The sequence below is a fragment of the Pomacea canaliculata genome, linkage group LG4, assembly GCF_003073045.1.
Source record: "Pomacea canaliculata isolate SZHN2017 linkage group LG4, ASM307304v1, whole genome shotgun sequence".
Classification (NCBI taxonomy): Eukaryota; Metazoa; Mollusca; class Gastropoda; order Architaenioglossa; family Ampullariidae; genus Pomacea; species Pomacea canaliculata.
The window spans coordinates 27,044,634-27,071,791 of record NC_037593.1 but is presented as its reverse complement, the minus strand read 5'-3'; the positions used below and the strand labels follow the sequence as shown (position 1 = coordinate 27,071,791).

General features: G+C 38.1%; 2 protein-coding genes and 1 long non-coding RNA gene across 9 annotated transcripts; 2 read left to right on the top strand and 1 right to left on the bottom strand.

Annotated features, from left to right (window-relative positions):
• Window positions 1–167: 167 nt before the first annotated feature.
• On the top strand, window positions 168–9,970 carry LOC112562419 (max-binding protein MNT-like). Of its 3 annotated transcripts, none has more exons than XM_025235677.1 (8): window positions 168–394; window positions 675–780; window positions 906–947; window positions 1,661–1,772; window positions 4,101–4,290; window positions 4,574–4,672; window positions 5,474–5,761; window positions 6,013–9,970. In XM_025235677.1, the coding sequence occupies exons 1-8, from the start codon at window positions 331–333 to the stop codon at window positions 6,786–6,788; spliced, it is 1,677 nt and encodes a 558-aa protein (XP_025091462.1). In that variant the 5' UTR covers window positions 168–330; the 3' UTR covers window positions 6,789–9,970. The 3 variants fall into 3 exon arrangements, with proteins under 3 accessions (XP_025091462.1, XP_025091461.1, XP_025091463.1); XM_025235676.1 differs by having other exon boundaries at window positions 6,010–9,970; XM_025235678.1 differs by lacking the exon at window positions 906–947 and having other exon boundaries at window positions 6,010–9,970.
• A 3,234-nt stretch (window positions 9,971–13,204) lies between these two features.
• Window positions 13,205–14,762, bottom strand: LOC112563126. The gene is made up of 2 exons (XR_003098966.1): window positions 14,563–14,762; window positions 13,205–13,922 (listed from the first exon to the last, which is right to left on the bottom strand). It is a non-coding gene; the product is annotated as an uncharacterized LOC112563126 (long non-coding RNA).
• A 1,303-nt stretch (window positions 14,763–16,065) lies between these two features.
• Window positions 16,066–26,772, top strand: LOC112561975 (leucine-rich repeat-containing protein 43-like). 5 transcript variants are annotated; one of them, XM_025234864.1, is made up of 15 exons: window positions 16,066–16,285; window positions 17,141–17,240; window positions 17,506–17,699; window positions 18,085–18,194; window positions 19,725–19,855; window positions 20,684–20,804; window positions 20,953–21,070; window positions 21,426–21,502; window positions 22,777–22,941; window positions 23,410–23,515; window positions 23,739–23,947; window positions 24,487–24,558; window positions 24,826–25,035; window positions 25,342–25,399; window positions 25,796–26,772. In XM_025234864.1, exons 5-15 carry the CDS (start codon window positions 19,725–19,727, stop codon window positions 25,984–25,986), a joined length of 1,458 nt encoding a protein of 485 aa, XP_025090649.1. In that variant the 5' UTR covers window positions 16,066–16,285; window positions 17,141–17,240; window positions 17,506–17,699; window positions 18,085–18,194; the 3' UTR covers window positions 25,987–26,772. The 5 variants fall into 5 exon arrangements, with proteins under 5 accessions (XP_025090649.1, XP_025090647.1, XP_025090652.1 ...); XM_025234862.1 differs by having other exon boundaries at window positions 23,727–23,947; XM_025234867.1 differs by having other exon boundaries at window positions 23,407–23,515; window positions 23,727–23,947; window positions 24,853–25,035.
• Window positions 26,773–27,158: the final 386 nt, after the last annotated feature.

The window sequence follows — 27,158 nt, the reverse complement described above, 5'->3', positions numbered from 1 at the left end:
CTGTAGAATATTAGGATGAGAAGACATGCCAACCATGCCAACGAAAACTGAGTCGGCACCACGCGATGTTTATTTTTAACGCGTAGCCCACAAGACGTAGCCGCTCATTGGTCTGTTTCTGACAGCTGCCCGTCATAGACCACGTGCTTTGTCACTTTCGCCCCAGCGTTTGTGTGTTTTGATCAGCCTTCCTTGCCGCCCGCCATCTTACGTTGGTAGGCTGGGTTCCGGATTACAAACTTCGTCTTTTCTCGACTTGACCTGGAGCCACGTATGTGCAGATGCTAGTCCGAGACTTGGCTTTGATCCAGTGTAACTTCGGTGTTGAGTATGAGCTTGAATACTCTGCTGCAAGCTGCACAATGGGTCGAATCGAATAACGAGAAAACACGTGGTAGGTGTTCTTGTGCACATGGCTGCCGTTCCCACTATTTTGGTTATGGTGCTTCCATGAAGATTAGGTTTGGTGCACCATTTTAGGAAGTGGGTGCAACATAAATGCATCCTCTTGCCTTAGGGTTTATTGAGTATTTTATCTAGCTAAAGCGTAAGAACGATGCCTGTAGCATGTAGAATACGATTAACGTGCATCGTTTGAATATTTATGAATATGAGATAGGGTTGTACGATAAAGCCGGGCCACATGCACTAATTTATCAAAATCTGCGTTGCAGAAGATTCCTCCAGACATTTTCACCACTACGCCAAATCGCCAAGTGTCAGTGAAGACAACAGCGATGGGAGAGGCGACGATTCAAGAGATAAACGGAGAACTGGAGGGTTAGTAACTTTGCTAAAATTGTTGATTTGTTCAATGGCCGACTCGACTGTTGTGGTTAACAATCGTAGTGACGTGTTCGTTTGGCAACGTTGTCATCATATAGGCCACCTGTCTGTTTTTTCAGGGCGGGTACTCGTGAGGTACATAACAAACTGGAAAAAAATCGGTAAGTTACATCTGTGGAAAATCTTACAACATAATTTTGAGGGTTTATATTTGTATGAAGCTGGGTCGGCAACTTAACCATGGGTCGACATGCGTGTTGCTATATTTAGCGTGTCTTACCGGCAGTGGGCGCGTGTCATTGGTTCACGTGCTGGCTGCCTATCGCTATCAGTACTCGCAGAATAAAAATAACAAACACAAAATGCACATAATGTAATGCTGTGATTACGCTACATAGATACCGCTTTACAATCGATAAATATCAGATCGTCCTCTAGGTGAAAGCTTATTGTTAGTGTTAGTCATATTTTGTTAACTGTTATATGTACATGCCTACTCTTGTATTCATTTAAATGAGAAAGGAAGTGAGAAAGCACTTGAAAATAGATTAAGGTGCTAATTAAGGTTAGGGTGGTTTTTTAGTTCAGAGAACTTAAAAAAAGTCCAAGACAGTGCCATGGTGACGGCATAAAACAAATAAGGTTGTGTAGAGATCAATGTTGCTGGTGTTGATTAAAATGTATTTTAGCATTTTAATTGCCAGTTGTTTTTACTGCAATACAGGGGTCTGATGTGTCTATGTAGACCCCCACACTCCTCATTTCTGTCACACACACACACTCTCAGATGAATGGAGATATTACTTTGTTTTCCACTCATGCTGATGCTGAGGCCAGTTAAAAGAAGCTTTCCTTAATGGCCTTTGCATTTCAGAAGGGCACATCTCAAGGAATGCTTTGATGCACTTAAACAACATCTTTCCAGTAAAGAGGAGAAAAAAACATCAAACCTCAGCATTCTCCGTGGGGCCATTAAGTGCATTCAGGTATGAGCATTGCAGAATGCTTTCTTTGGCAAAATATCCCCACTCCACCCCAATTGCTTGACCTTACAAAGTGCTAAACCTTAGGTTTTAAATCATAGTATGTTTTTACCTCCATTTCTGTTACAGTTGAGTTTAATTTGATACATATTCAAAGCCATAATAATCATAACAGTCTAGAGAGGATGCAGTGTGATGCTTCATTGTTAATTTTCATTATCCCCGAAGATGACTTTTTCTTACATGTTGTAGTATTCCAGAATTGTGCACCACCCTTTTATGACAACCATTTGTATTCCTTGCTTATTGTACATGTGTGACATGGTACAATAAATCATGCAATTTTCGCTGTCCATAAGACCACACTTTTTTATATGGTTGTTGGGGTACACGAAGACATCTATACCTCTAGATTGCTATGACAATTTGCTGGCTAAGCATTAGATTCCGGTCAAATGTGCTTTAACGATATATTTTTCTACCAGAGAGGAGCAGTGCAACAATTAAGGGAGTGCTTAGTGCCTTTTCGGTGTTGCGGCCAACATACTTAGGATGCAAAGATAGCTGTGTATAAGTACATTAAGCACCATATCGAGGAGTAACATTCGTGCACAGACTACACTTCATGCTTTGGTGACACATGCATGACACAACCTCGTATGGAGTTTATCGGCCTGTGCCAGATGGGGTTGGGCTGCACGAGTTACGTTTGTACATTACTCGAAAGGCCTATGCTAGACACAGATTAAACGGAAAACCCCAAAAGCTTTCCTCCAGAATGAACGGTAGGTTCTGTACAACCGAGGCAGCGACGTATTTCTAAATCCACCTCGCGTAGCGTTGCCATGTAAAAACCGTTACCCCTAATGAAAAGCCTGGTGACGTATGTTGATAGCTCCACGTGACCTGAAGCACGCGGACGGGTAGCACATGTCACGGGACGCTGCGGCGACGTGTCGCAAGCTCTGGCAATTTATTTAAAGTTTGAAGAGAGCCTGTGCAGAGATAATCATCTGCACTCTAGATCGGCAAATCTTACGTTTGTTAATGATTGCAAGGAGGCCTGGCAGGTTTTTTTTTAAAATAAAGACGGGGCGTCGGCATGAGTAGCGTATAACATTATCCATATCCCATAGTGCTAAGCGGCTTGTAGGCGGAGTTACGGTACATCACCAGCTCGGTGGGGGCGGGGACAGTATGTTAATTCAGTCCAAGGTTGGGACTGCAAATCCGTGCACCTGGGGATCAGCTATTGGCTGACCGAGTAACGTAAACATCGCCATGAGGGGCACATGACACATGCTACCGCTTCAATATCGGATCACTTACACATTTGTTTGCCGTGAACTGCGGTTGAACATAAACCGTTTGTAAAAACCGCATGGACCCTGTAGAAATAGCATGATCGACTAACACAAAGGCAGCGATTATCTGTAGCTTGTGTAAACGTGTGGTCGCCCTGACCAGTCCTGTCTAGAAAAACTCGCCAGCGTTGCTATGGGAATTACTCAAATCCCTCGCTAAACATTTATTTTTTTTTAGCAGCAAAAACAAATAACAAAATAAAAGGCAGCACAACACATCGTGTGTTAAAATGCTTTTTGTTCTCCATGCCTTGTTAGAGATTATATGGGCAAACATTCAGCGTTAATGGAGACTTTTGTGTCAGCACATTTGCGAAGTTTATTACACGCCACATCATTTCATTCACATATTCCTTATACTCAAACAGTGCTTGCAGGGACAAGATATCTCACTTGTAGGAGCCATTTAAGTGTGAGCCAGTTCATATCCAGATTCCCTCTTGTTCCTGTAGTCTTTCTGTTGGTTTTTAAAAAAAATTTGTTTAGAAATACCGCGATCTATCTGTCAGCTTATCAAACTGTCACCAATGCAGTGAGAATTTTGCTGTCGTGGATTCAGATTTTTTCTTGGACATGCAGGGTTCAGGCCTTTACTGTGATATAGCCTTAGCTGCTGGCTTGGCATAAAACACCAACCTCCCTCCATCCTTTGTCAGCTTTTATTTGATTGTTCAAAATGTGTCGCAGAACTTTTTTCAAAACAGGTCATAATTACATTCAGAAGAAGAAAAAGGGAGAAAGTAGGTAACACAAGCTGCTTGATAATGCAGGATAAAGATGATGAACGGTTGTAGCAAATAATTTGGCGATAAGTCCACACTTTTGTCTGTAAGTGTGGATTATTCTTCTTGTTGATAATGACAATGGAGTATTAGTTTTATGTTAACAACTTGTTTATAGAAAATATGGAGAAACATGCAGTACAGTGGCAGTCCTATAATTGTTGTGGTTTATGGAATGGCGGCAGAACTTGCGCCGATGCGAGAAGGAGCTTGAGCAGGAGTTGCAGAAACTGGCACAGCAGAAGAGCAAACTGCGTCACAGGCTGGAGCAGTTATACAGTGAAATGGATCAGATGAACGTAAAAGTTGACATCGAATGTTTCATGCAACAGGCATCAGAAGATCAGGAATCAAACTCTACTAACACAGCAACAGGTGCCATTTTTTTTTTAGTTTTCTTTCTTTTTTAAGGAGAGTGATGGTAAGAGGAGTGTGTTTTTTTTTTTTTTTTGTTTTTTTTTTGTGTTAGAAATACTTATTAAAATACAAAGGACAACTTTTCACGTAGATCTTCTATAGAGGATAATAAAATGTTATTTTTACAATAACTTGCACTTTTAAAAAAGTGTGGGGAGGCACGTTTACACTTTGTCATGTTGTGAAGATTTTTTTCAGAATGTAGCTTTATGAAAAATATTTTTGACTTGATTGACAACAGAGGGTCCTGAGTCCACTCGAGCCAGTGATGTCGAGGAAGACGAGGAGCAAGAAGCACCACCACCTCCAAGGCCAATAGCTAGGGCCATTCCACATCCAGGCTCGTTATTTCCCTTTAAATCATTAACTGTAGGAACTGTAAGAAATCTTGATCCCATCAAAACTCATATTATAAATAAGAAACACTTGACTTTTTTTGTATTGGTCTTACTTTTGTTATACCTACAGTTGTCTCAAATACAATTAGATTGTATTTAACAACTTACAGTATGTAGATGTTGGTGAGCTATTAGAAAACTAGGGTGAAGTTTGAGAAGATATAGGAGATGAGATGGTGCCTGGAGAAAAGGATAAGACTTGTAGTAGTTGTACCTTATTTGTATGCACAAGCTGAATGAATTTGATTTACTGAACCAGCTTACCATCTCAGGTTATCAAAGGAACAAAAAGCATCAACAAACTTCCCCATGAGTTCAAATTAAACCATACAACAGCTAAGAGATTTTGAGGCATTGAGACTGTTGTCTGTCAGTATTCAGTGTTTTATTTTCTTCTCCTGGGTAAGAGCCATCAGTCACTTTATCCATGTTCTCTTGGGGATAAGTTGTGAAAGTGGATATTTCCATAAACCCTTATTACAGTATATGTGAATTTTAAAGTTGGGAAGTATGTTTCACAAACTTTCAGATTGAACAGTGTTTCACTAGTTTTCAGATTGAGCTGTATTTTTCACTTTCTAAACTACTAACAGTCTTGATATTTAAAAATAGAACATTTCATACTTAATTTTTTTTCCATCTTTTGTTATTTTTATCTTGAAAATAAATACAGCATTTTATTTTTGTGTATGTGCAAAAAAAGTTGTTCTAAATACTAACGAAAAAATTGTGTGCTGTTTCAGTAATACGCACATTGTCATCTGCGAATCCTCCTACTATGAATCCATCCATATCTCTACCAGCTTCCATAGCAGTGGGCACCATAGCAGTGCCAGCTTCCCCAACAAGTCAACCGTTAAATTTAGTTGTGACTTCAGTTGCTGTTCCTACCACCACTACAATCACTGGTTCTCAAGCTACAAGTCAGCCAACACCACTGTTGGTGCGGCCACCAGTGACACAGATTCTCCAGCAGACCTTGGAGAAACGGCAAGCACAGAATAGACAGCAGCAGAGTGGCACCAGCCAGGGTACGTGTCAAAACGTTGTTTTTTTTTATATATATATAAAGACACATTCCTCAGACCACAGATAATTAGCGATATTAGTGGTCCAGCTAAGGCCCTTTTTGTAAGTGTGGATGAATAAAGCAGATGACACTCTGTATTTACTGTTTCATACCTGCATCACATCATGCAAATGTGTGTGTACACAGGTGCATGCATATATAGCTGTCACACTGCACATATATTCTGAAATAAACTTTCATCTTTTCCAGCAGTAACTGCAGTCCCTTCAAGTGTAGGGGTGCGGCAAGCCATCAAAGCCATGCCAGCTGTGTCTCCTGTGGCTCTGACGCCTGGTGCTGTCAACTTTCCATCCGTTGTTTCGCTCATGCCAGGTGCTGGAAACATGGCAAAACTTGGAGGTGTGGCATTATCAGGGACTCAGCCCAAGACACTTGGGCAATCAATTCTGCTGAGTTCTGCTCATGGTCTGCCACACCCGTCTGGTAACAGCCAGGCCACAGTCCTGCCAGCTTCAGTCATTGCTCCCATTCGTGCAATCAACACGCTGACGACAGGTGGAGTAACCACCAGCACCACCAGTGGTGCAGCTCCGGTGACAGCCAATCAGCTGGCTCGGCCCATTTTGACAGCTGCAGTGCAAGGCACAGGAGGAACTACAACCCAACAGGTCCTAGCCACCACCCCCATGGCTTTTGGGCACCATCCGCTTCTTGCACAGCTACCCCGTGGAGCTTCTCTTCCAGGTGTGGGGGTTGGAGTGGGTGGGTTCCCTGTGGTGTGTCTTGGTGCTGGTGCTCAGATTGTGCCCCCAATGACGGTGATGACACAAGGGCTGTTGAGTCCTGTTCTGAGTGGTCCCTTGATTAAGCAGGTACCACTGCATCATATTCTACCAGGAACTCAGGTTCTGCAACATACACAGCAGCAGACTCAACAGTCTGTTGTCAATCCGCTTGTAGTTGTGTCTGTCCCATCTGTAGTCACCACAACTGCCATTACCACTACTGCTGTAAGCGTCACTCGATGACATGTTCGTCGTCTGTTATGTTAATGCCCTCGTCTTCGTTATTTCACATGCCTCTTCTAAAAGCTGCCTTACCTTAGCAGTTTTGTCTGTTTTTGGTTTGCATTTTCTTAAGAAGGGATTTTCCTTGTTTTTTTTTTTTTTGGGGTTTATTTTTATTTACTTTTATTATTTAGGCTGGATGGAGAGTTGTTTTTATTATTTTAGTTGAACCCTTTCCAAAGAGTGGAACCTTTGCTCAAGGCTCTCATTGTTAAAAGTTCCCCAGTATGTATATTTGATAAACAGTAACAAGGACGCTTTTATTCTTACTGTGTGTACTCCTATCCCACACCCCATATAGTGAAAAAAGTATCAACTGTCGACCATTGTTTCTTGCTACACTTACATGTATCCATCCATAAACGACATTAACATCATGTCAAAATGTTAAAGGACAAAGCTCTTTGTGTGTTTATGAGCTCTGGCTTTTGTTTTGTGTTCATTGTGGCTATATCCTTTAGTAGAAAAATTTTTGTGTAATTACTTATAATCCTGCTGTTGCCATGGATCAAAGCACATCAAATATTTCAGCATTTTATCCTCTCTCATGCCTGTGCACACACACACACACAGTTATCATAGTTTATTTATATATTGCTTTGGCAACTAAGCACAAACTATGCCTAGAGAACAACCCAAGGTTGTCTCAGAAGGCTTATACTTTAAGCATAAAAATGCTGTTCAGGGCTCAGAGCTGTCTGCAGAACTGCTTTATTTCAGTCCTCAGCTACACTTTTGCCGCTGTAGTGGTTATGATGGACCAATAAAATGCGGTTACTTATAATCTGTTGACCTACAAGGTTTACACCTGTTAGCAACTAAAGAAATATAGCCCACGAAAATGGCAGATCATTCTTTTAATCTGTTTGCTTAAAACAAAATTGATGCACCTATCCTATTGTAATAGGATTTAGGCTTAAAGACACCCATAGAAAGAGGAAATCTGGAAAAAAATGTACACTTTCTTTTAAAGAAATCTTTTTTTTTTCAGGGTTTAGGGTTTTCTTCATATTAATATATTTTATCTCTTGGTCAGCATTTTGTTGGCCTTTTGTCTGCAAGCTAATCTGCTTGAAAACTGAAAACACATGTAGTGTGTTTTTTTTTTTATAAGTCACCGATTTCAAGCACAATGTACTTTTTGAGTGCTTTGGACAATGAAGATTTTTTTTCTTAGGGTAAACACACAGAGAAGTGAAAAAAAATGCATAAAAGCAAGGGATGACAGTGTATGTATATAGTTTTGGACTGCCACATACATCGTTACTTTGTAATGCTAAATTTTGGCTAAAAACAGAACCTGTGATTTTTTCCCTTCCCCTCTGGCGGTTTTCTGGTATACACTGGATTGTATATCTTTGCTACAAACTAGATTACCAAAGTACACCAAGTGGGAAAAGATGTGTAAATATGTTGGGTTTTTTCATGATCTCACATGCAGCAGTTCCCAGAAAAATGGCAAACTGTGGGGCGAGTGTGAATGGAAGAAGGATGGAGTTTAACACTGAATGAAGTCACATTAAGCATGTGCTCTCTAAATTTCCTTGTAAACAAATACTAATTGCATGTTGAAAATGCGATCGCCATGTCTGCATGGTGTTTTTAACAACTCCATTATATCAGTTTGCAAGATCAGTTTATCAGTACAGTGCAGAATTTTGCATTTGCACATCATGTTTAGAAAGCTGTGCAGTTCAGCACAATTAAGGTCTTTGATTACTTACAGGTAATCATGGCTTTTTTGGATGATGCTAGAGGAAGTAGCCTTCAAGTTTAATGATTTTACTAGGCTAAATGTATGTGGTCTCCTTCATCAGGGGTTTGTAATTATTCTCTGTGATAGGCCGGGTTGCTGTCTGAGCACTAGATAGTAATGACCCCTTGCCTCAGACACGGGTGTGTCTTGAGTGAACAGATTTCTTGTCCTCATTATTGGTCTTTGTTATTCTCAGCTAGCCTCATTCCATGTTTTGTTACTTCCTCTCCCTCTTCTGACAATAAATATGTTCAGTATTACATGATGTCATATATCTTAAAAAATAAATGTTTTGGCAATGAAATGCTATGATCCAGTGGAAGTCAGTTTCCACTGTTGAATTAAAAGCTTTGAAACTGTTGTAAATTTTAAGTTAACAAGTCTGGCCTTCTTAGCTGGAGCTTTATGCAAGGTAGGCTGTGGTCAATAGTGAAATGTCACTTGAGGCATGGGCATTCCTTGTTTGTGACTGCCATAAAGCATTCATTTGCAACAGGTGATAAATTCATAAGACAATGGTGCATAGACCAGATTAAATCAGTAAATATTAGAAGAGATTAGACCAGTTTGTATTATGTCAAGCTGTCGTGTTTATGGTATAATCTTCCTGTTATTCGCATTATGGCAACAGCCGTCATGTCTGACATTGTTTATTATCTGTTTTGTTTTGATAGCAGATGCTGCACCTGCTTAAAACTATGAGGTGGGGTGGGGGTAATAAAAGCATGTAATGCTTGTACTTTCATTTTGATGTCCTGTTTGGTTCATACTATGCCTAGTTTTATTATATATACATTAATGCAGTTAGTCAGCGGAGGGTGAATTTGCAGTTCATGTGAGCAGAGTTGTAGTTGTCTGCTTCTGTTACCTTTTGTCCCCAAATTTCTTTACCGTTTTAGTCAGAAAAATCATTATTTATTTTTATGTATATTGTATCATCGATGTTTTATAACCACTAGAATTTTTATTGTCATCTGTACAACTTTCACCTTTAAGGTGAAGGAACATCATAGATGTTCTTTTCTCACAAAACCTTCATTTCTTCTATCCTTTTCATCGTGTGCTCTTCAGTTTCTGAAAAGCAGTGATATTTGTACTCTAATGTGTGACTGTGTCTAGTTCACAGTGACTGCATTGCACATGCATTAAGAAGGTGCTAGTGTACATGCATGTTGTCAAACTTGCAGCCATACTAGCATGTTTGTGCTACAGTTTCTTATTTTAGAAGTAAAAAACAAAACAAAGCCTAATACCATTGTCGTTAATTCAGCAGTGTAATATATATTTATATTTTGCTGTACAGCCTAGTTTTATACACGACGGGACAGTAATTTGTTTTTTCTTGTTACAAATATAGTCTTTATTAAAATAAATGCTGGCGCATCCACTTTTTTCTGAGAACTGAAAGTGAGTAATATGAATAACACAAAATGGTAGTGTTGCTAAACCTGACTGTGATATTGGCATGTGCTTACTACACATTTTTTCTTGTTGCTAGCGAAAAAGAACAAAGAGCACAACTCAGGTTACATCATGGTGGATGAAAGGGTGGGCAAGACTCCTCGGAATGACATGCTAGACTAAGAGACCCAGATACCCATCAAAGAGCATGGGCTGCTCTTTCAATTTCCCTTAAATTATTTGCAATGTTTTATTACAAGCTGTTTTAATCTTCCCTTTCCAACTTATCTTGGTCTTTGATGAGTGGAAATTAGCATGCTGTAAAATTATCCAGCATGTTTGTTTTACTGTCTCAGACTGTGATGGAAACATGTGGTATTCCATCCTGTCGCATATCATAATACTGCAAACAAAACAACTGTATTAAAATCCTGTCCCCAGTTTGTAAGCTCAGACTTAAGATAAATATACCCACACATCCCCAGGCAAGAATTTAAAAAATATAAAAATTAAAAATATGCTTTGGTAAACCTATGTTTAAATCCATTTTATTTGTGCTGCATCAAAATTAAAATAGTTCATTGCACAAAAGGTTGTCCCAATCATAGAATTTTTAAAGCATTCATCCAGATACCATCTGGAGCATTTAAAATTGTCGTGTTTTGCTGTATTTTCTTTGTCCAACCTACCCCTTAAAACCCCCGAGAGTAGCACAGAAGAATCTGTCGGCTTCAAGCCTGGTGATTATTCCGTGATCTCTCAACTTCCACCGTAACTCTTTGTCACATTTTATAGTAGTAGCCAAACTTTGTGGATGTGTTTCAGCATTTGGACTTAAAATGTACTCATGCACATCAGTGTTCTTCCTTTCGGCTTGAATATTTTCCCACAGGCAATCCAGAGATTGAAATGTGCCCGTGAACAAAACCTCTTCAGTTGTAATGCTATTTTCCATGTATGATACACCATTCTTGTTTTCAGTTCCCATCTGAGAGCCATGAGACTGCAAAATCTGATTCAGAAAAAATACTGATCCTCATATTCCCATGCTTCCTAATTCTTGTGTACCATTTTCTCTGAGTGCTTTAAAAAGTAGAGTCAGTTGGTCCCCTGACCAGCCCCCTACCTTGGGGAGCACATGGCTGACAGGGCCTGCCAATCTCGCCTATTTTGGCGGCATAGAAAGCAGGTCCCATATAGAACATGACCAGTCCAGTCTGTGACCGTTGTAAGTCAAGTCCCTTTCTGTGTGGCCACCGTGGCGTCGACTACCCTACCAAGGTACCTTGAAGGATAGTCTTGACAAGGTGTCGTTCCAGGGTCACATGAAAAAGTAGAATGTATAAGCATATAAAGGAAGCTCTGAACTCGGCAATGCTTTCATCAACATGATATCTTTGTCATATAACATCATTAAAATGATAAAATTCCTACTGATATAAGATCTGAATTTAAATGTTCGTCTAATGAGATGCTCCTCCACAGAACCTACTGTCTTGTCATGAAGATTGTTGCTGGAGAAAAAGCTGGTTCACATTCTATCTGCAACTTTGCCCCCCTTTACCATTTCAGTGTCATATGTGAGTTTCGAGAGAAGTGGGCTTTGGGGTAGAAAGTCAGCCAGACGTGCTTTGTTCTATGCATTAGCTGTGAGCAATTCACAGCTTTTAGTAATATGAAAATGCTAAACACAGTGTTATGAAAGACGTGTTTTAAATGATTAGAAATTGTATACATTTGTGCAAAATATTGCAAATTGATTACTTCTGTCACAAATATCATATGAAGATTCAAGCTGTCTGTATAATACTTAAGACATGGTATGTGACCTATACCCTTTATCAGTTTAGAAAATGTCCACATCCACTAGTAATAAAAAAATAAACACTTCTATTGAAAGCCTTAGTCTCCAAAATATGCAATTGCAGGTATTGTGTTCCATCAGGCAGTGTAAAAGGTTACAGTAATAGATTAAACTACTGTTTTTCACACACATTTTTCATTTGTCCTTTAAAAAAAAATGCAAAGCAGAATTTGTTCACTAATTTATTTTGGGTTCTTGATTGATGGATATTATCATTTCAAAAATTAAAAAAACGCTCAAGTTCAACAAAGAAAAACAAAATGAACACAAAATGACCTTTAAATTATTCATAGGGACATCGTGTGTGTTTGCCTTTGGCAGTGGTGATCTCTCTTGACAGTAAATGCTCAAAGGAGACCCATTTGGAGATGCAAAAAAGTTGCCATCTCCTTTGTAGCAGTCCTGAAATAAGCCATATATGATTTTGTGGAAGTACCTGCTAGGCTAACTATATATACATGCCTACTTGGTACATATTTAATCTTTAAAATCCCCCCACCCACATTCTTCTACAAATGCTAACATCAAAGATCAGTTCGATAGAAGTGTCAGTCTGTAGTTTGTATAACAACAACACAAAGAGAGGCAATATAAGTAGGCTGAAAGGTAGGGAACCATAAAGGTTCTGAGAAAACAATTGCAGTCACTTGGCTAGTTAGGGTCATTTGTTTTTAGGACAAATGACCAAAAAGGCATGCCTGAATATATAATCTAAATATATTCAGAACTGCAGACTGACCCCAAAGACAAAGAACCCTTTGTAGAAAGATGAAAAGAATATATCATCTCAAAAAAGTTTGGTTAAAACTTCTCAGTTTATGCCCCGCTGAAATAAACGAGCCATATAAACCGAACATAAAGACTCTGGATAAATGGCATTATACTCTTAAAAGTCCATAATTTTTTTCTAAAAAAAAGCCTCACTACTGGTAGGGTACTCCAAACACAAAAACTCCACCCATGTAGGACAGCTGACAAAAAAAAACCCCAAAAAATGTAATAAGCACAATGACATCTTTTAGCTTCCTTACCGTACCCTACAAGGCACTGAGCTGAGGAAAGGAACGATAACAAAATTGGATGAGGACTTAATAAGGATGCTAAAGAGAACGCTAAATCTGTAACATGAAGACATTGTTTACCTTGTTTTTTCACGATTGCTTGTCTTTTGGTCACAATTTCTTCCATTATTTCTCCATCCCCCTTGATCAGCCTTCACAAACCACATGAACAGACAGAAACACAAGCACTCACATCAAAGATACAAACATGCTTTACATGCAACCACATACACAAACACCACTCACAAAAAACACAGAAAAAAATCAGAAAAAGTAGAGGTAAATGATTTTTTTTTTAACACTACAATGTTCATCACTATAAAAAATTTTTAATATCTCTGATTCCCATGTTCACTCAATTACATCATCATAGAGAGTTTGCACCTTGTACAAAAATATGCATGTTCTGGAGAAAAAATGCTTGGTTCAAGGAGTTTGCAAGTGGTCAAAATACACATGCATGTGTATCCTCAAACATGCACATTCACAATTTAACAGGGACCAAGAAAAATGTGTCATGGTAATGGTGCTTCTTTAGAGGGAACTGAGATGATAAATTGAAACATATTTTGGTGGGCATATGTTCTGAGTCTCTGTTGCACCATCTATTTGGAATCCCTTCCCTGTCAGCTGAGACTGTGCATATAAATCTTCAGCATTTAAGCAGCAGCCGAAGACCCACTTATTCTATTGTGCTTTTGACTGAGAGTACGTTGTTTAGATAATGAAGAATCTTGTTATGCTGTTCTTCTGATCATAGTGTGTGATATTTTGTGTAAAGTGCTGTAAACCATTAGGAAATGGTGCTTTATAGGAAATCTTCATCATTACTATTAAAACATGAGCATATAGACAGTTGCTTTTATTTTTCACACTGTTTTCATGGAACCCCCTCTTTCTACCTGTCCTCTTCGTCATAACATATCTGCATGACACTTTGCGTTTACTCCCACTCTTCCTTAGTCATAGGCTTCAGTACTCGAGGCGCAGGGCCAAGGGAGTCGAGCATGACGCTATGCCAAAGTAAACACTTTTTTTCCTAATCACAAATTTTTCCTAGGTGTATAGCTGTTCAACCATGTGTTACAAACGGTATCTTGTGTGTACAAACTGCACCAGTCTCCCTCATACCTAGATAAATATACTCATGAAGACCCAAGGTGAGGGGCGAACAATGTTTATACAACATTTTGCACAATAAAATGCAAGATTGTTCAAACTAAGTAGAGGTTATACAAAACAATAATTTTGAAAAGTAAGTGCTAAAATATACTGTTATACATTATTATAATAGTATTACATTATCTATAGCAGTAGGTATATCAATTAGCATTGATGTTTTATATCAGTAAATTAACAATGTTTGTCTGTATAGCCATAAGATTTATAATATTCACTGTCAGAATAATCTGAGGCATATATCAGAAAGAAAAGTTTTTTTTGTTTGTTGAAAAAAAAACATAAATAAAAGAGTTAAATGATTATATGGATATAAAACATTACTGTGCATAATGAACAGTTTCTTTAACATTTTTGAAAGGTACACGAGAACAATGTTCACATACACATTAATTTCTATTAAAAACAAAACACGGCCCGTTTAGTTGCCAATTATTCTTTTGTCCAATGTATGTGCACAAAGAAGGACCATACCTGCTGAACGATTTTGGTTTAACAGATGTTTCTGCCAGAGAATTAACCTGTGCTGTCACCATCTTTTTACTTGTCTTATCTTTTCCTCTTTTCTCTTCTTCTTCTTTTCTTTTTTGTGTTTCTTCTTACTGCTTCTTTTTCTTTTCTTTTTATGACCTTTGATGAGATGAAGATGAGTCTGAGGATGTAGATGCTCTCTTTTTCTCGCAAAAAAGAAACATTTCAAATATACAGTTTTACCATCATGATGCTTACCTACCAATACAAAGATCGGTAGTCACAAGTTTGTGCATTAAGCAGCTAAACCAGATTTGTTTTTTTTTCTAAGTATTTAAATAGCAACGTATGAAAAAGTAATAAGAATGAAATGCCAGATAGTGTGCATATGATCATAACGCAACAGAACAATGGTAAAATCAAAGCAGGGGCAGCAAAAAAGTAAATGATGGAACGAAAAAGTGTGTACTAAAGAGTGAATAACTGCACGCTCAATTAAAAAAAAAAGGCCCAGATACTCCTACCCCACATCCCTCTCTGTTTTTCTCAAACAATCCATTGCAGTTAAACAATGAACAAATAAGGTGCTGCGTATCCCTAGACCGCAAACACACAGTTACTGAACAGAACTGACAAAAAATCCTTTCGTTGTTGCGGGAATACTCTTACGAATGATGGTAATTTTCTATTAAAAATAGAATAAAGGAAGCCCGGTTCCGTAGGTTAGATGATTACAAAAAATGTGCTACCGCCTCCCACACCAACAAAACAAACAGGAATGTGCGATCCACACGTAGAATAATAACTATCTAGCCCTGCATTATCAAAGATGAGTGAAATATTGTGTCCTAGATCAGCCACATGGTGGATAGAGCATGCAAGGCTGGGAAGAGACAGAAAGTGTTTATCGTTTATTACATCACTGAATGTAAACAAGCTACTACTTTATAACATAATATTTAGCTAATAGTCTCTGCATACCTCTTCTTTCTATTTCTGGAGGAACGAGACCTTTTCTTGACTAGAGTTCTTTTCTGATTGAATGTCTTCTCTTTTGGGAGGACTGCTTGCTGATCTACTTTCGCTGCTCGATGTACTACTGTCGCTGGATTCAGAGCGATCCGTCGACGATCGCGTTTGCATTTGGTTCTTGATCCCGCGATTTTGTGACACTAACAATATGTCACTCGATGATTTTCAAGTGGCATAGTAAATCAATAAGGTTTACGTCGTAATCTATTACATGCATGTATCGCCCTTCGTCCTACTTCAGTGGTTTCTAGTCGCTGACTGAATACGGGATGGTCTCCATTGTAGTTCATTAAAAAAAGATAATTCACTAGTTTAGTTTAAAAATTTAGTTTAAAAAGAAATTGTTTACGTATATTTACTAAAAACTAGTTATAAAATTAAGATCTACAATGCCACTAGTATTAGATTAATAATAAATCTATATTAAATGTGTTTGTGGACGTCTTTACTCTTTCCGAGTAATAATTTTGGTGTTTTTTAACAGCGGAAGTATCAACAAGACTTGCAATGGCGTCGATTTGTTGTCTTCCGAGGTAGTATAAATACTTTCGAAATGTTGCACACATTAGTGCCCTAAAAAGGAACAAAAGCAAAATGGAAGCAGGTGTTCAGACTTTTCCGGGCGTTTAGAGCCTTTGAGAATCAGCTGAAGACTCTTTGCATCAAAGAATTTCCGTGTGGACTAGGACCTTGGGTAAGGAGAGAGTCGAGATACGCTAGAGTGAGCTTGTTACAACCATTCTTCAGCTTTTTAACACAAGAGGATGTGTTTATTTGCTTGATAGCAATAAAATAATTTTTGAGGAAGGCTGCGTAGTCTGCGGAAATAGTGTGTAATAGATTTTGTGCTGCTTATTTAAAATCATTACTGTTTATTCTCTGATTCCTCTTTTAATTGTGTCTTCTATATATGTTTGTCTTTTATTACTTATCTGCGTAGTTATTTTTCCTTCAGTACTTCGTATTCTGGTCCATGTCACTTACTTGTCTTAAGCTCTGGGAGTATGCTTCGTTGTGAACGTGATTATGTGATAGAAAACATTCTTATTAAGACTACTATATTATTATTAAAATTTAGTTGTCCCTCTTCGCTTTCAAAATGTAGACTACTTCACTCTTCAAATTGGCTAACAAAGTCTGGCATGCAAAATGTTCAACATACTGTTCATAATGCAAAATTACTTGTGAAGCCATGACACAACTGGCAGTACCAAAATCAACTTTTCAGATCAAATTTGGGGATCAAGATCTTTGAGATACCTGTGGCTAAGATTGCCTTTATGCTGTAGCAAAAAAATTGAACAGCAGGAGTTTGATTAACAAGATTTGACCATTTTTCGAAATAGAATTCTTAGTACTTGTGGTAATCTTTGAATTATGCTTAGTATTATTATATATTATAATATAAGGGATGGCATTCCCAACATAAAGGTAACAACAATTTACTTTTACAGTTTATATATATTTTTTATGGAGTATAATACAATTGTATTTTGATCAGTTATAAATGATATATTTTAATATTATTATTCTCATGAATAATGTACAGCGTGAACCAGACCCGCACATTCCTGTACCACGAACAAAATTTCTGCCATCTATATCAGGAAAACTGCAGCCAAAGATACCTCCATCAACACAACAGAAATGTGATGCAGATTTTTTATCTTCTTCTCCATTAGTATTTTCCGACAAAAGAGTTTGCTCAAGAAAAGTGCTAATATATCCTTTTTGTTATTTTCTTATTGTTGCTTTTCTTTAATATTTTTGTCATTACATACAGGTAAAACTTGAATTTAGAGAAGACAAGATTTAACAAAGAACCCCCCAAAATAAGTATGTTTTATCATATTACAGTTTTAATTGGATGTAGAAATTTATTTTTGGTTATGCATTGATCTGTTTTGTGAAAAGACCCTGGACCACAGGCAGAGCAGACAGGTAATCTACAAGATTATGTGACATCAAATATCTCACCTTGGCATCTTGACTATACCTGGAGCAATGAAGCAGAAGCACTTCGTGCCATTGCTGTGAGGTCCCCTTGGCTCATTGACAAGCAGTTTGTGCTTTGTCATTTTCAAACACTGAAGATCATAGACAGAGGGGTAAGCCAAATGTTTTATACTTTTTATGCTTTAGAAAGTATTTCAGAATTTAGTCACTTTGATTAATAAACTGACTGCAAGACCATTTCGTGATTCAGTAAAGTATGCATTAAGACTGATTGGTGCATGGAAGAGATCAGGCAAAATTACCATTAGTTGGCCTGTCTACCTGGATACTCATATCTACAGATGAAATACTTTTGTGACTATGATGTGGATGATCAGACATCAAGAAATCATGCAGCATTGTTTGTTTACCTCTGACTGCTTATGTGTATTTTTAATGGAATGAATGTGGTTTTTTTGTATAGAGGATGCATATAAGTAGGCAGTGTTCACATTAAGCATTTTAACAACACATTCCAGTTCATTCATTTTTCTTCAGGTGACAGATTGGACGAGGGATTGCTAAAATTGTGCAACCTCAAAGAACTGGTTTTAACTGCAAATCATATTCATACAGTGAATGCTAGATACTTGCCAAAATCTCTGCAGGTAAAGTTATGTTTTATTGACTAATGGATTTCCATTGTATGTAGATTCAACATTGGTTGAATTCCCAGGTTGAGAATTTTTCATTAAAATGTTTAGCTGGCTGTTATCTTGATGTAGTCAGGTATATGGATAGATAGATGGGGAAGGTGAGTAGCAAAGTTGTTAGAGTACCACTCGTGTCCAGGACTGGAAGCATGTCGACTAGCCAGTTCAATACTCGTGTGCCCCAGCAAACTTCCCCTAGATGGCCCAGCTGTTGAATGGGGGCCTGATCTCTTAATGGTTCAGGGAGGTAAGGCAGTGAGGGGAGAGCTTACCTCACAGATAAGCTGGCCCTGCATAGTGGTGTCTTTCGTCATTGCTATCTCTGTGTTTGATGTACATGCCTTTTTTTTCTTTTCTTTTTTTGGTCTTGTCACTTTCTTGGCTTTTTCAGTGTTCTGGCTAGTCTTTATAACCTGATGGTGTCCCTCTTGATGTCAAGGCTTGCAGTCTCTTCTATTCAGTTTCTTCTTTTCTGTTTTAGCTTAGTTCTTATGAACTTTGATATCTTTTCCTGCAGATTGATATTGCTTTCTTGACTAGGGTTGGTCACGTCCTGCTCTCTTGCTTTGCTGAGCTCTTCATGTGCTGTCTGTAGTTCACTTGTCCAGTGTGGTGTGTAGCTCTTTCTCCCACCTGGTGGGATGGTATCTTTGGCTGCCTTCATGTTGTTAAAAATTATTGACATAATTGTGCTTCTTCCTTCCACTGTGAATGTTGTTGTGAGCTCGTTGGTGCCCACAATAAAGAGTCCTCATTGTGTCCTCTTATAATTCCATCTTGTAAACTGGGTAGGGGGGAGATTTGATGCCATACTTCCAGAGATGACAAGAAGTACTGGGTGGTGATCAATTTGCCTAACTGTTCTTCCACCTTTCTGCTAGTTTTCTTATAGATGTCATCCATGCAGAATTCCAGGTCTCTTCAGCCTGAGTTTATTTTCAGGACTACCTGCCCTTAGCTCATGGCCTGTGCATCCTTGTCTGTGAACACCTGGGGGGGGGGGAATTGTTGCTGGGATCCCACCCCAGATCCAGGCTTGCTTGTGATGTCACTCTTTATCAAGTGGTGGACCTGTCATTGGACATATGGGGTATTTCCTACTGTGGGTAGCAGTACCACCTGCTACCCTCTTCATGGTGGGAACATTGCCGTTTGGTCAGTGACTGTTTATTCATCCAGGGAAAATCAGGCTTATTTCGCAGCTAACCTCTGTAGCTGAAGGCCATTCTCTTATCTGCCACCTAAAAATTCGCTGGGTTGGGGTGGTCATCTTGCTACCAGACTAGGGATAGTCAGGTCTCAGAATAGGGGAAGTAACTTAGACATCTTCATTTATGCACAACAGATCTCTTACTGCTTCCAGATGAATTTCAACTGGTATTCTTGATTTTAACAAAAAATGGAGACTCTTACAGTAAACAAAATAATAAATAACACTTTTACCTTAGAAATCAATGTCTACCAAGCTTTTTTGGACTCTCTCAGATGCTGGAGCTATGTGCCAACAAGATCAGTGACATTTCTGCATTAAGTACACACCCACCACTGCTTGTACACTTAGGCCTTGGGTACAACAATATATCCTTCATTGGAGACTACATTACAGGAGATATTTGGTGAGAAAGCAAGACATATTTATGTTGTTAATATTTTCTTTCTAATGCAATCTTTAGGAAAACACTTCATACCAACTTTGTTTTGGTGACCACTTAGAAATTAAGTACAGTGTACATGAATTTGATGTAAATTGTTGTCATACTATTACACTTACACTCTCACAATCTGCAGACCCAACATTGGTAAAAATACTTTAAGGTCAAGCTTCATGTACAAAAGGTGGAATACAGCCAGAAGAGAGAGGACTGAATGAGAATGTAAGTTATTGCTTGAGAGCAATCGGTGGTACCATGTTACCATAAGAGAACCCGGTGGTACCATATGTTACCATGAGAGCACTCAGTGTTAACCATGAAAACACTCAGTATTAGCATCAGAGCACCCCATGGTACCACATTACCATGAGTATATGGTGGTAACATGTTACTATGAGAGCACCCAGTGTTAACATTAGAGTACCTGAAGTTAGTTTGCTATCATGATGATACCCATGTTAGCATTTGGTTTATCTTGACAGGCCCACATATTAGCAGCTGTGCTTGATCATTGTTAGACAGCTAAGTGGCCCTAAAAATAAGATTAAAAAAGTAAAAGAGGGAGAAATCTGTATGCCTCACCTTTCTACTCATCTTCTCCACCAAAGTTTAAACAAAGAAACAATGAAAATAGATAGCTTGCAGGAACAACCTACATCAAAAGAACACAAAACATTACTGCATAAAACCTGTTTCACATTATAAGTAAAACATAAATTTCTGTAGAAATCCATTGATTGAAGTCCATAAAACATGGCAAGGCTACTTTGAAGAAGTATCATTTTACCACAGGCCATCTTTATTGTCCTTGGATCTGAGCAACAACAACCTGACTGACTTGCTGGATGTTGTACAAAAATTTTCTACCCTACCCAAACTTCGATACCTTGTCCTGACGGGAAATCCTTTAACTGTGAGTATATACAGTATGAGAATATTCAGAAATACTTGTGCTCTCTATTTCAATTAGTATCATTAAAAAAAAAAATGTTTTATGGCGTTGCCTCCCGTTTACTTCAAGTAACAGTCATCTGCTCTATTTTTTTCATGGGAAACTGCAGCTCATTCCTGGTTATCGAGGATACATCATTGACAATCTTCATTGTTTGACTATTCTTGATGATATCCGAATATCTGCTGATGAGAAACATCACTTCAAGGGGCTGGCACGAAGAAGAGGTGGGTAGTAGAATCATGTGCTTCTAAAAGAATGGAACAGATATCAATGCATCACGGATGTGTATAGGTGGACTGCTATCTGTCTGCTGAGACCAACTCTTAGCCATTTGAAACATTCTCTATTGTTAGTTTTGGAGAGCCTAAATAATTAATGATTGTGACTAAACCAGAAGCTTTGTACACACCAGCCTCGTTCTAGTTAACTGGAAGAAAAATCGTCTGCAAGCTGTCCAGTAATACGCGCACAAGTTAGTGGTTGCACAATTGATATTAATGTTGGACAAGTTGTGATTTTTTTTTTATGTATACCTTCTCTTTGCATTTATCTATTTCTTCTTACACGTTCTTATTGCAGAATACATTCTTGATGAGGCTAAAGTTATGCTGGAAGTGAAGTATTTGAAAGGCTTGCCTGTGCCTGAAGAAGTCAAGGTACCAGATTCCTACAATTGAATTGCAGTATAGAGACAAAGGAATAATACAAAAAAGTGGGAGTTAAATTAATGCTAAATCTTTCATTTTACCTACTGTTATTGGAAACTAGTAAACCTAGCCTTTGTGGTATTCACATAAAACAGTGTAGCTGTGGCTTGCAAGTATTTTGTTCTGCCTTTTGCAGCCAGTAACTAGCAACCTTTGTTACTTAACAAAAAATCTCCTTTAGCCACTGTCACTTAATTTCTACTCTGCCATATCCCATCTCCTAGAAACCATTCCTCGAGGAGGTTGGTGACGCAATGACTAAAGCATCTCCCAGCGAGAATTGAGTGCCATAGGTTATTCATATCTCAGCTTCGACATCCCATGCTGTTGTAGTGGGCTTGATGTCATTTCGGAAGTTCCTTAAGCAAATGACATAAGGTGTGATGTCAAAATAAGGTGACGACAAAAAAGGAAGACGTTAAGAAAAAGGCAGTGGAGGAAAAACGGCGGATCGGGGAAGGATCGAGCATTGACATGTAGATCAGCCGTGGCCATGGTTCTAGCCCGTACATTAAACGGTTGCACCTGCTGACGGTTCCTGCTTTTATTTGAGTGCTGGACGGTTGTTGTTAGCCAAAACCCCACCACTCAGTTACACTGTGGATGTGATACCTGTGACAGGGCTGACCATTGGTGGTTTTCTCTGCCCTCTATATATTTTGTACATTGTATTGTGCATGTTGTGTGCATGTGATTGTCCATATATGAAATGTTCATTTTATACCTACCCTGAAAAGGTGTGTGTGTGTGTGCCTGTTTGTAAAGTGCTTTGAGCCTGAATTCATATATAAAGCACTATAAATGTTGGATGTAACTGTATGTGCCATCACACCATGAATTACAATTGTCTGAACTGTTTTGCCTCATCCTTACTCTTCACCTTTAGTGTCACTAATATTATAAATCATTAGGGGTTTTACTTCTGGAAACAAAATGTGTGAATCTCTTTTGAAAAAACAGACATGCTCTTCTGACTAACAAGATATATTTAATCACACAGAATAGAAAAAGTTTTCTAATTTTAAAGTTATAAGCAATAATATTTCTTGTTTATAGCAGACACCAATCAGCTCTGTTTCCTGAACCTACCATGAAAATAAAACATTTGTCTTCTTTAGATTATAAAAAGGTAAAAAGAACAATAATAAAAAAATTGATATCTAGGATATTGGACTTTTTGCCTTTTGAATTTGTGGTTTGATAAGCACCATGTCTTGTTTCAGAATCCTGATGATCAACCCGAATTTCCTGTGATTGAGCGTCTCTACTTTGTGCAATTCATGTTCCCTGCTGAACACAGCAATCAGGCGAGCATATTTCACATCCTACACGATGACCTTGAGGATATCAGAACAGTATCGGAACATCATGATTCTGCTTTAGAAACAGTAAGTTATGTTTTGGATTATTATTTTTGAGGGGATGATAGAAAGTTTTTTTTCTTAACCCAGTCTTTAGATCAACAGAAAGAAAAACTACACTGATGATGGCATCTTTCTGATAAAACTTTAGTTGATAGTTTGGTTTTTGTCTCCATGTGCAAAAAACACAACTCTCATGCATTCTTCTATGCCATGTGGGCACTTGTTTCTCATCATGGATGTAAGTTCTAAAAGCTTCAGGTGTTGTGAATGCATCTGCTGCTTGCTGTTTGTACAGTACTTCACATGCCCCCTGTCTCAGTGCTTTGCACAAAGAATTCCAATAGGTTTCTTAGTTTTGCATGCTATAGCCACACCTGTGGAGATTACTAAGATACCAAATGGATGTAATGTTATAATAGATCTGTCACCATCAATAACATGCAGTTAATGGATATGTGCTATGTGTGCATGTGTGTTGGCGTACTAAAGCAGTCGGCTATAATGGGGTATTCTCAAACCTCAGAAGCTCACACACCTGGAGGGCAACCCGAGATAAAGCGAGTTAACAACTTGTCTTCAGCACTTCCACAGGAGTCTGGTAGGCATGAATATCTTTGTACTTCTTCTTGAATAAGTGATTTTATTATCCCAGTGTTGTGTTGGGGGAGAATTTTCTAAAATCACTTCATATCTTTAATGTGAGGTGGTGGAGAGGGTCTGCATTGGCCTCGTAAAAAGACTAATTAGACCATGTCATCATGTTTGGTGCTCTCTGCCTATCAATTAAAGATATATATATTATATATCAGGTGTTTCTGCAGGCATTAGTGGGGAAGAAGAAAAAATAAGAGAAGGTCAAGAGGTCACAACGGGAGAACACTGTCTACAGCTAGCACCAGTCAATACAGACACCAAGCCATGGGCTGAGGTGATAGAAATGAACTGGCAGACAAACTTGGTGCGAGATGACCTGATTGTTCTGAGAGACTTCTTCAAGCAAGGCATGAACATCTCAGTTATAGAGCAGGTGGTGAGTTGAGATCTGGGAGCCTTCTCATTTCTGGGACTTCAGAATTGTTCCTATTATTTTAGAAGCAAATGTCATCTATTTTTGCTAACCAAACATGATTTCATCATGTATCCTAAACATTATCCTGCTGTTGTCTGGAGGTACAGGATTATTATGTAACCTTTTCTTCCTGTTCACAATAATCAGTGAAACTTTGTTGAAAAAGGTTTTGAAAAATTGCTTTTGTCAATATTATTTAAGACTTTATTGAGAGCAGCCACTTTTAGGATCCCTTTGTCTACTATAAAGTGCACAGAGATAGGTCTTGACTCTGTGCTAAGCCCATTCCCAGCGCCAATTATTCATCATCAGTCACCATTACCGCCAGTGCCATCATCATTGTCCTCTATCCTTCATTACAATCAATCATTCAATTAATTATCATCATCTGTCAGTCAATCATCAATTACCATCACTCTTGTCATAGCCTCTGTCTTCATTATCATGACATTATCATTCTCACTGTAATGTACAGTAATAAAAGCTATGATAATTCACAGGTTTTGTGCTTTCCAGTAGAGCCAGAATGTAATGCCTGTTCACCTACTAGTACAAAGGACAAGAAAACAACGGTTAGTCAATAGACACCTTTTATGGGCATGCACATGCACGCATGCAAACACACACAAACAAACACACTTACACCATTTGGTATTTTCCTTCCAAGTACCTGTCATGCTGGAAAACACTTCTTGCTTCACCTGTTCTCTGCCATTGTTGGTCATGTTATGCAAACATAATATAATGCAGTCTGTGGACACACTGTAAATTTTAAAGTTACTTGTAAAAGCATTAAGATACATTCTGACTGTTTTATACATTTTGTGACTGTTCCACAGTCACCACCCACCAAATCTGACAAAAAGAAAAAGAAAGAAACTTCGCCACAGGAGCTGCGGCGAGAACCTCCACAGCTCAACACTCTTGCTTCTTTCCACATCCCTCTGACGGTCTTTTTGGATGGCGAATTTGAGTTTTCTTCTGTGTTCACCAAACAAATGGATTCCACACAATCTACACCAGCCAGTGACAACTCAGAAGATGCTAAGGTGATATTTGGGATTCTTTTTTCATAACAAATTTTGATTGTACAAGAATAGTATTGTATGATCACCTCAACCTCAACCAGTGAGTGCTTTTTAGTGGTCACTTTTGATCAGACAACCTTGCATTTAAAATCAATAAGAAGGGAATGCTAGTCATTGAACACTACTTGCCCTGTCAGAGTGGGTTCAAGCAGTAAGTTTTAGTTGAGGATGTTGATAAAAATATTCATGAGAACTGAAAATGTAGAGATTTATTTTGTCAAGTATATTTATTCATTTAAAAGTTGTCAATATTTACTATCATTTCAGGCTTTGAGGGGTAGCAGTAAAAACACAAAAAAAGGCAAGATCAAAGATGATAAGAAAGGTAAGAATTATTGTTATAGGGTGGTGTGAGTGTGGTAAAGATAAGTAAGATATGAATTATTATAAGGTAATGTGTGTGTGGTAAAGATAACAAGATACGATATTGCACTGAGTTAACATTATTTATATGTGTGTGTATGCATGATAACAATAAGAATACTTGTTATAGGGTAATGTATATTGGTCACCTGACCAGGCGAGCACTCTACATGCCAGGCATGCACTAGCTCATCACCAGGGAGACAACTTTCAATGGTTAAAGAGCTAGTGAAACCCTTTTTATCTTTTGGTCATGTCATTTGGTACAGTCAAAGAAGAAAGACAATTAACTCTACAAATGTTATTTTCTGTTCAAACAGTAAAAGCATCTCATTCTGAGCATTTGAACGTATTGCAGGTAAGGACAAAAAGCCTGAATCTAAATCAAAAAAGAATGATAGTCAGCTGACTTCAGACGAGATGTCACCAACTGAGCCACGTCTATTTGAGATGCAGGTGGCAGTGAGACTGCATCACTGGACGACAGCTGTCGATTCTTTGAAAGAAAAGGAAGAGAAAAATAAAGCACAAGAAGTTGAAAACACATAGGTATCCTCCCTTGAGCACACATGAAGATGCAGGTGCATATATGCAACCCCTCCCCAGCCCTCTGGAATTATTTTGTATCGGAGTAAAGCCAGAAATAAATAATTTAAAAACAAAGAGTCTTTAGGGAAACTTTAAGAATACAGAGGGCATGTGCACAAAAGCTTCACAGCTGTTGGAAAAAAAATCTGGGCAGTTGGAATCCTGCAATCACCATGGAAATAGACTATTGTGCTTGCCACTTTTTTGCACATTCAACCACAACTTTAAAGCATGCACATGCACAAAAAATGCAAATGCATAATTTGCTTTCCAACTCATCTCACAGTCACCTATTTTTATGTGTGTGGTAAAAATAATGAACATTTTGATTCCAAGAGGAATCCTGGTTTTTAAAATGGTACACTATTGGTTGGTCAGAACTACAAATTTATTATCTTCTGTGTAGTGTGCTTGCAATATTTAAAGACTATTTGACAGTTGTTTTCAAAGTCATTTCTTGTCAAAATAATAGATCGATGCACTGTAGAGCTTTTTTCGGTGATGCACAATATCCACGCTTTTTACCAAGATCAAATGTCTGTTATGCGTATCTGCATGTTTTGGAGGCTGTTTTATAATTTGAGATCTGATCAGGAGATACACATGGTAAATTCCATATGCTTGGATGTGAAGGTGAGAAAATATTTATCAAAGGAATATATTTTATACAATAACCATATATTAAGGCTCATGAATTTGTTGTTTTCTGCAATTTATATACAATAAATCTGTGAAATACAACTAAAATTTAGTCTATAGTTTTGTTTTTGGTGACATGGCAATGCAGTATTATTATGTGTAACAGCCATGTTGCATTTGATGCTCCATCTCATTTGAACATACTGTCTTGTTTCTCATTAATCTTGTTTTTCTTATTAGCCTTCCCCTCATGAAATCATGAAAATGATAACTCACACTGTTTACTCACTGGGCCTGACTGTAGTTTTGTTTCCTTAGACAGTTGAGGTGTCTATAGCTGAAAACGTAGAGTTGTTGCAGGAAACTTTTTGGGGTCAATTTGTATAGGTAGGTAGGGTTTGTACAAGTCTTGTGAGCCTGAGTTAAGTTATACAAGTTTGATATATATATATAAGGTGTCTGATTATTATTAGTCTCTCTTGTTCAACAATTCT

Coding starts and splice junctions, on each gene's coding strand:
- LOC112561975 (XM_025234861.1), top strand. CDS start 19,725: ATGCTGGAGCTATGTGCCAACAAGATCAGTGACATTTCTGCATTAAGT. Junction 21,071..21,425: donor GGGGCTGGCACGAAGAAGAG/GTGGGTAGTAGA, acceptor TTCTTATTGCAG/AATACATTCTTGATGAGGCT. Junction 23,948..24,486: donor TCTCAGTTATAGAGCAGGTG/GTGAGTTGAGAT, acceptor GATAATTCACAG/GTTTTGTGCTTTCCAGTAGA.
- LOC112562419 (XM_025235676.1), top strand. CDS start 331: ATGAGCTTGAATACTCTGCTGCAAGCTGCACAATGGGTCGAATCGAAT. Junction 395..674: donor GAATAACGAGAAAACACGTG/GTAGGTGTTCTT, acceptor TCTGCGTTGCAG/AAGATTCCTCCAGACATTTT. Junction 948..1,660: donor AACAAACTGGAAAAAAATCG/GTAAGTTACATC, acceptor TTTGCATTTCAG/AAGGGCACATCTCAAGGAAT.